Source organism: Oncorhynchus kisutch, linkage group LG15 (assembly GCF_002021735.2).
Source record: "Oncorhynchus kisutch isolate 150728-3 linkage group LG15, Okis_V2, whole genome shotgun sequence".
Classification (NCBI taxonomy): domain Eukaryota; kingdom Metazoa; phylum Chordata; class Actinopteri; order Salmoniformes; family Salmonidae; genus Oncorhynchus; species Oncorhynchus kisutch.
Genome location: NC_034188.2, coordinates 27,849,786 through 27,863,996, shown reverse-complemented (window position 1 = coordinate 27,863,996; position 14,211 = coordinate 27,849,786). Strand labels below are relative to the sequence as shown.

General features: G+C 44.0%; 1 protein-coding gene across 1 annotated transcript; it reads left to right on the top strand.

Annotated features, from left to right (window-relative positions):
- The first annotated feature begins 5,186 nt into the window (after positions 1 to 5,186).
- On the top strand, positions 5,187 to 12,550 carry LOC109878388 (protocadherin beta-16-like). Its single transcript, XM_031791390.1, has 3 exons — positions 5,187 to 7,748; positions 12,265 to 12,346; positions 12,456 to 12,550. Exons 1-3 carry the CDS (start codon positions 5,364 to 5,366, stop codon positions 12,548 to 12,550), a joined length of 2,562 nt encoding a protein of 853 aa, XP_031647250.1. The 5' UTR covers positions 5,187 to 5,363.
- The last annotated feature ends 1,661 nt before the right edge of the window (positions 12,551 to 14,211 follow it).

Below are 14,211 nucleotides of genomic sequence, written 5' to 3'. Positions count from 1 at the left end.
GGCCCTCCATACCCGTGATGTTAATTGGGGGCCATGGTTAGAGTCAATGTCCTCTGAAAGGCCATAATGCCGGAAGACCTGCTGGAATAGTGCCTCAGCGACCTGGAGAGCAGTAGGGGGGACCAGAAAGAGGGATTAAAATGACAGGATTTTGAAAATCTATCTACAACCACCAAAATGGTGGTAAAACCATCAGAGAGGAGATCAGTAACAAAGTCAATGGATAGATGGGACCAGGGACACTCAGGCATGGGAAGGGGAAGGAGTTTCCCTGCCGGGGCGTTCCGAGTGGATTTGTTTTGGGCACAGTCGGAATAGGAGTTGACGTAACAAGTGACGTTCTGCGCCAATGTGGGCCACCAATACTTCTCAGAGATGGATCGGGTAGTGCGAGAAATACCTGGATGTCCAGCGATGACAGCCGTGTGCCAATGTCAGCAGCCGATCCCTTGAGGAAATGTAGATGCGCTCGGAAGGACAGTTAGTGTATGCAGGCTCCCTCTCAAGCTTAGACTCGGGAGGATGGGATTATAGGTGCATTCTGGACAGGACATTCTCCCCAATCGTAGAGATGGGACAGGGCATCAGCCTTGGTGTTTTTTTAACCTGGGCGATAGGTCAGCGTGAAGTTGAACCTTGTGAAGAAAAGGGCCCACCTTGCTTGACGCAGGTTCAGCCTCCTCGCTGTCCGTATGTACCCCAGGTTCTGATGGTTGGTGAGGATGACTAATGGTTCCTTGGCGCCCTCCAGCCAGTGTTTCCACACCTCTAATGCCAACTTCACTGCCAGGAGCTCTCGATCACATACGTCTTAATTCCTCTCTGCAGGGGACAGTCTCTTAGAGTAATATGCACACGGACACAATTTATGTGGATTACACTGTCGTTGAGACAGAACTGCCCCCACACCTACCTCTGAAGCGTCTACCTCCACCACAAAGGAGATTGTGGGAACTGAGTGTTGAGCAATGGGGTAGAGGTGAAACGTTCCTTGAGTAGACAGAAGGCCCTGTTGGCTGCTGGGCTCCACACCAACCTACGGGGACCACCCTTGAGAAGAGAGGTGAGAAGGGCGACAAAGGAGTTGAAGTTCCTGATGAAACGGCGGTAGAAGATGGCAAACTCCAAAAACCATTGTAACCCTTCTATGGTGGTTGGGACTGGCCATGACCTGACAGCATCTACTTTCTTGTAGTCCATCCTCAATCCCCGCGGGCTGATTTTTTTGTAGCCTATGGAGGAGACAGTTTTCTGATGAAATTGGCACTTCTTAGCCAGGAGATGTTCCAGTAATGCTCGAACGTGAGTGATGTGATCCTCCAGGGTAGCCGAGTAGACCATGATGTCACCGATATACACAACCACCTGGCGTCCGAGCAGGGAATCCATGTCCCTGAACATCTTGTTAACGAATGCCTGGAACACTGACGGAGCATTGGCTAAACCAAAAGGCATTACCAAGTACTCGTAGTGACCAGACATCGTGCTAAACACAGTCTTTCATTCATCCCCCTCTCAGATGCGTTCATGTACTCCACAGGTCCAGTCTGGTAAAGAACAGGGCCCCGCAGGGCTGTTCTACTGCTGCCGGCACCAACAGGAGAGGGTAACGGTACTTTTTGATGATTTCATTGAGTCCTCAGCAATCTACACATGGACGTAACCCATCATCCTTCTTGGCCAAGAAGAAGAAACCTGTCCTAATGGCCGACTATCGAGGGCTTGAACAGGGAAAGGAGAGGATGTATGTGATGATGTTAACTTCTTACGGATTAGTGGGACGCTACCATCCCATTTCAACCATTTCCAAGCGCCAAACTCAAATTAAATTACTATAAATATGAAACTTTCATGAAATCACAAGTGCAATACATCAAAATAAAGCTTAACTTGTTAATCCAGCCGCCGTGTCAGATTTCAAAAAAGCTTTACGGCAAAGGCAAACCATACGATTACCTGAGGACAGCTCCCAGCACACAAATGCATTACAAATTATTTTCAACCAGGGAGTTTCGACACGAAAGTCAGAAATAGCGATATAATATATGCCTTACCTTTGAAGATCTTTTTCTGTTGGCATTCCAAAGTGTCCCAGTTACATTACAAATTGTCCTTTTGTTCGATAATGTCCTTCTTTATATCCATAAAAACTCAGTTTAACTGGCGCGCTTCCGTCAATAATCCACTCGGTTTCCCTCCTTCAAAATGCATACAAAATTAATCCCAAACGTTACCAATAAACTTATCCAAACAAGTCAATCAACGTTTATAATCAAACAATAGGTACCCTAATACACAAATAAACTATAAAATTTAAGACTGAGAATCGTTATTGTCTTTACCGGAGAAAAATACCAAAGAACGCACACTCATTCACACGCTTGGAAACACTACAGCCAAAATGGGAGCCACCTAGAAAAACTATAATTTCTGGCTAATTTTTCCAAAAACCAGCCTGAAACTCTTTCTAAAGACTGTTGACATCTAGTGGAAGCCCTAGGAACTGCAATCGTTCATGATTTCGCCCTATTATAAAAGTGCAAGCCATTGAAATCAGTGGTAGGATTACTTTTTTTTGTCCTTTGGGTTTCGCCTGCCATTTCAGTTCTGTTATACTCACAGACATTTGAACAGTTTTAGAAAATTTAGAGTGTTTTCTATCCAAATCTACCAATTATATGCATATCCTAGCTTCTGAGCCTGAGTAGCAGGCAGTTTACTTTGGGCACGCTTTTCATCCGGACGTCAAAATAACATCCCCTATCCCCAAAAAAAGTTAAAAGAGGAGGCAAAGGTCTGGTCAATGAAGTTTCACTAATGCTCTAGGCACAGTACATGAGGGAAAGTTGTGTGACCACTACCTCCATGGGTTTAGGCTCTGATCCAGAGTGTTCACTGAGGGAGGGAGAGAAGCGATGGGCGTACCGACTCACCCGAATTAGGTTACAGATGGCCATTGCAATGAGTGCATCCAAGTAGAGATTGTCGTCTTGATAGGCCAGTTCTGTCTGGACCTCCTGGCGCAGATCTCTTCTGAATAGCGTAGGAAGTGCTGGCTCATTCCATCCACTGGATGCTGCTACTGTTTGGAAGGAGAACATGTACTCGGCAGCCGTCTGGTCCCCCTGCCGTAATTGAAGTAAGCGCTCACCCACCTCTCTGCCCTCCGGGGGAGGATTGAAGATGCACTTGAACAGAGCCATGAACCCCTTATATGAATCTAGCTCCTCTTCTCTCTTCAAAATGGCCATGGCCCACCCAGTCCACCCAGTCAGCAGAGAAATAACAGTGGCAACCTTAGACCTCTTTGTACACTCTTGACATTCTCTCAACCAGCTTCATGAGGTAGTCACCTGGAATTTATTCAAATTAACAGGTGTGCCTTGTTAAAAGTTAACTTTCCTTAAAACTTCTTAGGGCTGAGATCCCACTAACGAGATCGATATGACAACAGCCAGTGAATGTGCAGGGAGCCAAATTCAAAACAACAGAAATCCCATAATTAAAATTCCTCAAACATAGAAGTATTTCACACCATTTTAAAGATACACTTGTTGTTAATCCCACCACAGTGCACGATTTCAAATAGGCTTTACGGCCAAAGCACCACAAACTATTATGTTAGGTCAGAGCCAAGTCACGGAAAAACACAGCCATTTTTCCAGCCAAAGAGAGGAGTCACAAAAATCAGAAATAGAGATAAAATTAATCACTATCCTTTGATGATCTTCATCGGATGACACTCATAGGACTTCATGTTACACAATACATATGTTTTGTTCGATAAAGTTCCTATTTATATCAAAAACTCTTAGTATACATTGGCACGTTATGTTCAGTAGTTCCAAAAACATCTGGTGATTTTGCAGAGAGCCACATCAATTTACAGAAATACTCATTTACAAATGTTGATGAAAATACAAGTGTTATGCATGAAACTTTAGAAACACTTCTCCTTAATGCAACCGCTGTGTCAGATTTCAAAAAAGCTTTATGGAAAAAGCAAACCATGCTATAATCTCAATACGGCGCTCAGAGACCAAACAAGCCAAAAAGATATCCGTCATATTGTGCAGTCAACATTAGTCAGAAATAGCATTTTAAATACTCACTTACCTTTGATGATCTTCATCAGAATGCACTCCCAGGAATCCCAGTTCCACAATAAATGTTTGTTTTGTTCGATAATGTCCGTCATTTATGTCCAAATAGCTACTTTTGTTAGTGCATTTTGTAAACAAATCCAAAGTCACGAAGCGCGTTCACTAGGAGCAGACGAAATGTCAAAACGTTCTGTTACAGTCCGTACAAACATGTCAAACGATGTATAGAATCAATCTTTAGGATGTTTTTAACATAAATCTTCAATAATGTTCCAACCAGAGAATTCCTTTGTCTGTAGAAACCAATGGAATGCGAGCTACCTCTCACGTGAACGAGCTCACTAGCTCAAAGCATTTTCAGAGCGTTTTCTATCCAAATATACTAATATGTATATATTAGCAACTGGGACTGAGTAGCATGCAGTTTACTCTGGGCACCTCTGGGCACCTTATTCAGCCAAGCTACTCAATACTGCCCCCAGCCATAAAAAGTTAATGCATTTGAGCCAATCAGTTGTGTTGTGACAAGGTAGGGGATGTATACAGAAGATATCCTTATTTGATAAAAGACCAAGTCCATATTATGGCAAGAACAGATAAAATGAGCAAAGAGAAACTACATTCCACCATTACTGTTTGACAGTGTATACATATTTTATCCAGTCGGGATTAACACTCCAAACAGCCTACCCTAAGTCATCCGCATGGTCCTAAAGCACACCATTGCCAATTTTTCCATCACATTCCAATGATAAAACTGGGGGGAACAACGATGCAATTTCAGAATATGGGGGGGACATATCCCCCATTCACAGGGAAAGTTGCGCCCATGGACAAACATATTGTCTTTATCGGCTGAAATGTAAATGGAGAATGAGAAGAAGGAGATTTCCTCTTTTACGGGTATAGCTGTCTAGGTGTTATGTTCTGTTATGTGCGTATTGTCTTCATCCTCGGTCCGATAGTGTGCTTTGCATTTTATCAAATCGATAATGGGTTAGTCCGTGTGTTGTCATTTAAAACATGCAATTTATGAAGTGCACTCAAAGTGTCGCTGTTCACCAGCTGAGCAACTTCTTGTTGACGAATACAACGCTCTGGGTTGTTCACTGCGCTGCAGAAAATCCTGGGGACCGGACGTTTGTTAGTGTTTTCTCGGTTGGAATTATATTCGATTGAAAACTATATCTTCACTTTGAATATTTGCATATAGTGACGCACATAACTGCAGCCTTATTTCTCCACCGTTCTTATCTAAGGATGGAGCACAAAATATTCACAGTGACAGGCCTGGTCTGTGCCTTTGTTTTCTTTCTTCGACTGCTGCACTCCGTCAATGGAGACGTGAGCTATTCTTTTCCGGAGGAGATGAAACGAGGATCTGTTATTGGAAATATAGCCAAGGATCTCGGGCTGGAGGCGAGCGGACTGTCCGCTCGTAAGGCCCGTATTGATACCGAAGGAAACCAAAAACGGTATTGTGACATTAATCTGAGTACCGGAGATTTGATTGTTGCTGAAGGGATTGACAGAGAGGGGCTTTGTGGCAATAAGGCTTTGTGCGTTTTAAAACAGGAACTTGTATTGGAGAATCCTTTGGAGCTGCAACGTATTAGCCTTCATGTTCAAGATATTAATGACAACTATCCACAATTTAACGAGGAGATGATAGATATGGAAATATGGGAATCTGCAGCTAAAGGCACTCGATTCTCATTGGAGGAGGCTCATGACGCGGATATAGGACAGAACTCAGTTCAAAGATACACACTTGAAAGGAATGACAATTTCGTTTTGATTGTAGATAGTCATACTGTGGATCTTGTTCTAGAGAAGGAGCTTGATCGAGAACAAAAGCAGGATGTTAAATTATTGCTTACAGCTGTAGACGGAGGCTCTCCGCAGAGATCAGGTACTGTACTCGTACACGTCACTGTACTGGATGCTAACGATAACGCCCCAGTGTTTAGCCAGGCCGTCTATAAAGCCAGTCTGCCTGAAAACTCCCCTTTAGATACTGTAGTGGTTACAGTGAGTGCTGCGGATGCAGATGACGGAGTGAATGGGGAGATCACGTATGACTTCGGTCATGTTTCAGAAGACGTAAAGAACATATTTTCTATCGACCGTAAAACAGGAGACATACGAGTTATTGGCACTATAGATTTTGAAGAATTTTCATCATTTGAATTGCGAATCAAAGGTAAGGATGGTTTAGGGTTAGCATCATATGCCAAAGTTATAATAGAAATCACTGATGTTAATGACAACGCTCCTGTGATTTATCTACAATCTCTGACTAACCCCATACCTGAGAACGCGTCACCTGGTACAGAGGTGGGCATCATTAACGTGCAGGATAGAGACTCTGAGAATAACCGACAGGTCCGCTGCTCCATTCAGCAAAACCTTCCCTTTAAGCTGGTGCCATCCATCAAAAACTACTATTCTCTGGTGACCACTGGCGAACTGGACCGTGAACTAGTGTCTGATTACAACATTACAATCACTGCCACCGACGAGGGCTCTCCACCTCTGTCCTCCTCTAAAAGTGTTCAGTTATCTGTAGCTGACGTCAACGACAACCCACCTGTGTTTGAGGAACAGTCCTATAAAGCCCACGTGACTGAAAATAACAAACCTGGCTCTTCCTTATGTTCCGTTACTGCACGGGACCCAGACTGGAGACAGAACGGCACAGTGATTTATTCTCTCTTTCCCGGTGAGGTGAACGGTGTCCAAGTGTCCTCGTTTTTATCCGTTAACGGAGACACGGGGGTGATCCACGCTGTGAGGTCGTTTGATTATGAGCAATTCAGGAGTTTTAAAGTCCACGTGGTGGCCAGAGACAACGGTTCTCCTCCACTCAACAGCAACGTCACGGTCAGTGTGTTCATAACAGATGTGAATGACAACTCTCCTCAGATACTATACCCCGCCCCGGAGGGGAAATCCTTCATGACCGAACTGGTCCCCAAAGCTGCGCACGAGGGCTCTCTGGTTTCCAAGGTGATTGCGGTGGACTCGGACTCCGGCCAGAACGCCTGGCTTTCTTATCATATAGTCAAATCCACTGATCCGGGACTTTTCACTATTGGTCTCCACAGCGGAGAGATCAGGACACAGCGGGACATTTCTGAATCTGACAGCATGAAACAGAACCTCATTGTGTCAGTGAAAGATAACGGACAGCCCTCTCTCTCTGCCACCTGTACAATGTATTTGGTGATTTCTGATAACTTGGCTGAAGTGCCAAAACTGAAAGATATCTCTTATGATGAAAACAATTCCAAACTCACCTCTTATCTGATCATCGCGCTGGTGTCCGTCTCCACCTTTTTCTTCACCTTCATCATTGTCATCCTGACCGTGAAGTTTTGCCGCAGGAGAAAGCCCAGACTGTTGTTTGACGGAGCGGTCGCCATCCCCAGCGCGTATCTCCCTCCCAACTACGCAGAGGTGGATGGCGCAGGAACTCTCCGCAGCACTTACAATTATGACGCATACCTGACGACGGGCTCGCGCACAAGTGACTTCAAGTTCGTCAGATCTTCCAATGACAACACGCTGCTTGTGGACCAGACTCTGAGAACAACTCCAACAATCTTTGCTGAAGCATTTGATGACTCCCAGGGGTCCCCAGAGGTAGGCCTCTCTATTCAATTGTGTTACGCGTTTGATGTGTATTCTAGGTACTTAGGCCAACATTTCTAATCACAATGTAGAACAGATGGCAGATGTCAGGTGAGAACGTTTTTGGAAGTGTGGAGCAATTTAGACAGAAGGATGAGATGATAAGCCTGTTTTGATAGTGTTTGCCTCCTTGCTGCAGTTGGCCGCCACTTTCCATGTCACTGAACACCCCTTATACATGTGAGACACGACATAATCATTATTTTCCTTTGTTCCTTGTAATGATTTATATTTTATTTTTTTATTTTTTTTATTTGACCTTTATTTAACCAGGTAGGCAAGTTGAGAACAAGTTCTCATTTACAATTGCGACCTGGCCAAGATAAAGCAAAGCAGTTCGACAGATAAAACGACACAGAGTTACACATGGAGTAAAAACAAACATACAGTCAATAATGCAGTATAAACAAGTCTATATACAATGTGAGCAAATGAGGTGAGAAGGGAGGTAAAGGCAAAAAAGGCCATGATGGCAAAGTAAATACAATATAGCAAGTAAAATACTGGAATGGTAGTTTTGCAATGGAAGAATGTGCAAAGTAGAAATAAAAAATAATGGGGTGCAAAGGAGCAAAATAAATAAATAAATTCAAATTAAATACAGTTGGGAAAGAGGTAGTTGTTTGGGCTAAATTATAGGTGGGCTATGTACAGGTGCAGTAATCTGTGAGCTGCTCTGACAGTTGGTGCTTAAAGCTAGTGAGGGAGATAAGTGTTTCCAGTTTCAGAGATTTTTGTAGTTCGTTCCAGTCATTGGCAGCAGAGAACTGGAAGGAGAGGCGGCCAAAGAAAGAATTGGTTTTGGGGGTGACTAGAGAGATATACCTGCTGGAGCGTGTGCTACAGGTGGGAGATGCTATGGTGACCAGCGAGCTGAGATAAGGGGGGACTTTACCTAGCAGGGTCTTGTAGATGACATGGAGCCAGTGGGTTTGGCGACGAGTATGAAGCGAGGGCCAGCCAACGAGAGCGTACAGGTCGCAATGGTGGGTAGTATATGGGGCTTTGGTGATAAAACGGATTGCACTGTGATAGACTGCATCCAATTTGTTGAGTAGGGTATTGGAGGCTATTTTGTAAATGACATCGCCAAAGTCGAGGATTGGTAGGATGGTCAGTTTTACAAGGGTATGTTTGGCAGCATGAGTGAAGGATGCTTTGTTGCGAAATAGGAAGCCAATTCTAGATTTAACTTTGGATTGGAGATGTTTGATATGGGTCTGGAAGGAGAGTTTACAGTCTAACCAGACACCTAAGTATTTGTAGTTGTCCACGTATTCTAAGTCAGAGCCGTCCAGAGTAGTGATGTTGGACAGGCGGGTAGGTGCAGGTAGCGATCGGTTGAAGAGCATGCATTTAGTTTTACTTGTATTTAAGAGCAATTGGAGGCCACGGAAGGAGAGTTGTATGGCATTGAAGCTTGCCTGGAGGGTTGTTAACACAGTGTCCAAAGAAGGGCCGGAAGTATACAGAATGGTGTCGTCTGCGTAGAGGTGGATCAGGGACTCACCAGCAGCAAGAGCGACCTCATTGATGTATACAGAGAAGAGAGTCGGTCCAAGAATTGAACCCTGTGGCACCCCCATAGAGACTGCCAGAGGTCCGGACAGCAGACCCTCCGATTTGACACACTGAACTCTATCAGAGAAGTAGTTGGTGAACCAGGCGAGGCAATCATTTGAGAAACCAAGGCTGTCGAGTCTGCCGATGAGGATATGGTGATTGACAGAGTCGAAAGCCTTGGCCAGATCAATGAATACGGCTGCACAGTAATGTTTCTTATCGATGGCGATGGCGATGGCGATATATGTCACATCACGTGCTAACAGATGTGTAGAAATTGTTTAGCTGTACTGCGCGAGTTAATGTGTACAGTTGTCTTGCTAATATTTATGTGAACATGTCTGTTGTTGAAGTGACCTTATAGACTTTTCCAACCACTTGTTGACAACCTTTATTCTTAAAACCTCTTTAAATGTCTGCGGAAAGCTGAATATCTTGGCTATTGATCTGTGCCTTAAATTATTTGGTGTGCCCTACTACCATATTTTGGAATACGAATGTATAAGAGCAGGCCGAGGGTATGACCTCATTTCAAGGTTGCTGCTATCTTCATTCCGGTTAGCGTTGTGAAGCATAAATTAAATAAACACGGAATATGTTGATTCACAACGAAAGCAGGGACTCCAAAGATCATGAGGATGTCTTATGAAAGAACACATATGGAATCATGTAGTAACCAAAAAAGTGTTAAACAAAACAAAATATATTTTAGATTCTTTAAAGTAGCCAACATTTGCCTTGATGACATCTTTGCACACTCTTTGCATTCTCTCAACCAGCTTCATAATAATAAGAGACTTGCTTTGGCCAAGAAACACGAGCAATGGACATTAGACAGGTGGAAATCTGCTCTTTGGTCTGATGGGTCCAAATTTGAGATTGTTGGTTCCAACCTCTGTGTCTTTGTGAGACGCAGAGTAGGTGAACGGATGATCTCCGCATGTGTGGTTCCCATTGTGAAGCATGGAGGAGGAGGTGTGATGGTTAGGGGGTGCTTTGCTGATGACACTCAGTGATTTATTTAGAATTCAAGGCACACTTAACCAGCATGGCTACCACAGCATTCTGCAGCGATACGCCATCCCCTCTGGTTTGCGCTTAGTGGGACTATCATTTGTTTTTCAATAGGACAGTGACCCAACACACCTTCTGGCTGTGTAAGGGCTATTTGACCAAGAAGGAGAGTGATGGAATGCTGCATCATCTGACCTGGCCTTTGCATTCACCCGACCTCAAACCAATTGAGATGGTTTGTGATGAGTTGGACCGCAGAGTGATGGAAAGGCAGCCAACAAGTGCTCGGCATATGTGGGAACTCCTTCAAGACTTGAAAAAGCATTCCAGTTGAAACTGATGAAGAGAATGCCATGAGTTTCCAAAGCTGTCATCAAGGCAAAGGGTGGCTACTTTGAAGAAATCTAGAATTTAAAATATATTTAGATTTTTTTGGTTACTACATGATTCCAGATGTGTTATTTCATAGTTATAATGTCTTCACTGTTATTCTACAATGTAGAAAATAGTAAAAATAATGAAAAACCACTAACTGCAATCCCTGCTGCAGTGTGTGCAAACCTGGTCAAGAACTACAGGAAACGTATGATCTCTGTAATTACAAAACAAAGGAGTATGTACCAAATATTAAGTTCTGCTTTTCTGATGTATCAAATACTTATGTCATGCAACAAAATGCAAATTAATTACTTAAAAATCATACAATGTGATTTTCAGGATTTTTGTTGTTTGTTGTTGTGTACCTATGATAAAAATGACAGACCTCTACATGCTCTGGTTTCAGCTCTCTGTTGGTCAGCGAGCAAATAGATAGAGAGGGGTTGTGCGTACAAGAGAATGTATGCGTTCTACAGTATCAATTGCTGCTGGAGGATCCTCTCAAAGTGTACAGTCTTGTTTTAGATATTCAGGATATGAAGGACAACAGCCATGCTTTTGCTCCTGGGGAAATTGATCTTGACCTGGTCGAGTCAACGGTGCTGGGATAGACGCTTCCCTCTAGAGAGTGTGCATGACCCTGATTTGGGAACCAACTCAGTTCTTGGTTATAAACTGAGCAACACTAATCATTTTGCCTTAAAAATGATCACCCCAATTAATGAAATACCATACCCAGAACTGGTTCTGAAAAAAGCATTGGACCAGGAGACCCAGGCAGAATAAACTCTGACCATCAGTGGTGTTGACGGGGGTAATTCTGCCAGGTCAGGCACCGTGTCTATTCACATCCATGTTCTGGATACCAATGACAATGTCCCCGCGGTGAGGTGAGGTTAGTGGGTCAAGTGGATTATGAGGAGGCGAGCGCGCATGAGGTAGATGTCCAAGCTAAAGATGGCGGGGGTCAGGCGTCACCCTGTAAACTCATAATTGAAGTGATTGATGTGAATGACATTGAGCCTGTGATAGCTGTGAAATCTGCCTCCGCTATGGTGGCCGAGGATTCTCAACCTGGTACCATGGTTGCTTTGCTAAACATGCATGACCTGGACACTGGAAATGGCGGCCGGGTCAAGTGTGTCATCTCAGACAGTATTCCTTTTTAAATTGATATCAGAGGTTAAGAAATACTTTGTGTTGGTGACTGAGGGTATATTGGACAGAGAGATGAACCCACACTATAACATCACGGTGACAGTCGGTGACTCTGAATCTCCCTCACTGTCCAGTAGAAAATGAATATCCATCATAGTGGACGACGTGAATGACAATCCCCATACTTTTACTCAGAGCGAGTACACTGCTAAAGTTTGGGAAAACCAACGTAGAGGCTCATTAGTGATAAGGATGAAAGCCGAGGATCTAAACACGGGATCCAATGCTAAAATACTATACTCTTCATCATAGGGCATAAACCCAGAAACACCCTTTTCCTTCTCTATTAACGCAGACCGGAGAGCTCTTCACTTCGCGCCCCTTTGATTACCAGCAGGCCAGTCACTATAAGGTGGGAGTCACAGCTCAAGACAATGGTACCCCTCCTCTCTCCAGTACCTGCACTGTGAAGGGTGTTCATCGGTGACCATAATGACAACATACCCGTTATTCTGTAACCTGTCCAATCATCTGGCTTCATCGCAGAGGACCTGCTGCTGCTGGAGGCACCTAAAAGTTACCTGGTTACCAAAGTGGTTGCTGTGGACGCCGACTCCGGCCATAACGTGTGGCTCTCCTAAGCACCGCAGCCCAACCCCTTCACTATTGGCCTGCACAGTGGAGAAATCAGGACTGTGAGGCTGTTTTGAAGAGCAGGACTAGCCTAAACAAACCCATGTGATCATGGCAAGGGACAACGGGCTTGAGTTCCTCTCAGCCACTGCAACAGTCAATGTAGTTTTGGCCTGTTTTGAACAAGCTCTTTGAATTCACAGGTGAATTCCCTCACAGGTGAATTCCCTCACAGGTGAATTCCCTCACAGGTGAGCTGTAACTTCATGCTTTATTTGATAATCGCCCTGGTGACCATGTCTTCTCTCCTACTCCTTATGATCAGTGCAGTCGTGTACTTCAAGATGTGTAGACGTGGGTTCATGTACTTCGTGTCCAGCCTCCCTGTTTTCCCCACAGGCGTGGGACTCTCCTTTTTTAAGATGACAGTTTCAACTGTTTTCTGACCACTGGCTCGTGGAAGGGGGACTTACGTTTTGGGTGTTCCATAGACACAGACACGTTGAGGAAAACAGCATGGCCTATCAGAAAGACACAGTCCCACGTACAAGACTCAGCTAGTCTCAAGGTGAGCCTTGGGGAATGAACTTCTGATGATGTATCTCGTTAAGTATCAACTATTGCAAAGCACATGGCGTGGGTCAATTACTCATTGATCATTTAAAAGGATGAAAAGGAAGTCAATAGCCTCAGACATTCGTGCTGTTTGTCCAACATAGTCCAAATCTAATGTGTCTCGTCAGTATCTCATAAGTCAACTTTTATTATTTTTATGTTATTGATTCAGATCTCTAAGGAGTTAACCTGGTATTGTCTCTCTCTCTCTCTCTCTCTCTCCCTCTCTCTCTCTCTCTCTCTCTCTCTCTCTCTCTCTCTCTCTCTCTCTCTCTCTCTCTCTCTCTCTCTCTCTCTCTCTCTCTCTCTCTCTCTCTCTCTCTCTCTCTCTCTCTCTCTCTCTCTCTCTCTCTCTCTCTCTCTCTCTCTCTCTCTCTCTCTCTCTCTCTCTCTCTCTCTCTCTCTCTCTCTCTCTCTCTCTCTCTCTCTCTCTCTCTCTCTCTCTCTCTCTCTCTCTCTCTCTCTCTCTCTCTCTCTCAATTAAATTTGCTTTATTGGTGTGACGTAACAATTTAAATATTGCCAAAGAATACTTTGGAGATGTACAATATTAACATAATTTAAATAATAATAATCAATATTGTCAACGGGACAATAGTAACAACAATAATCAAGGGTCAATATAACCATACAATGCACAATAACAATGGCTTAGAGGACACAGGCAGGTTGGTTGGTCTGTCAGACGCTGTCCCTCAACTTATGGCAGGCAGCAATGTAGTGCGCTGCCAACCCACAGCTCTCTGTGTCCTTCCCCAACAGGACGGATAGCCTATTCTCATCAGAGAGGTCTTTGAAACCTTGATAAAGGGTTTCAAATTTGGGAAAATGACACTAATTGTTTTATATATTTTTTTACATGTTGTCAGGAAATGCAGCTCTGTCTCAGGTTCCACTGTTGTTTACTGTGGTTGCACAGCCTTTCCTCTACAGGGAGCCATGTTTTCATGTGTCTACCCTTCTCAATGGGAAGGCTATGCTCACTGGGCCTGTACTTTGTCAAGGTTTTTCTAAGGTTTTCATCACTAACCATGGTCAAATACTTTGCCACAGT

Bases quoted from the DNA above. Each gene is read 5' to 3' on its own strand.
- LOC109878388 (XM_031791390.1), top strand. From the start codon at position 5,364: ATGGAGCACAAAATATTCACAGTGACAGGCCTGGTCTGTGCCTTTGTT. The intron at 7,749-12,264 runs GTAGGCCTCTCT...CTATTAACGCAG, and splicing joins ACTCCCAGGGGTCCCCAGAG to ACCGGAGAGCTCTTCACTTC. The intron at 12,347-12,455 runs GTACCCCTCCTC...GCTTCATCGCAG, and splicing joins AGTCACAGCTCAAGACAATG to AGGACCTGCTGCTGCTGGAG.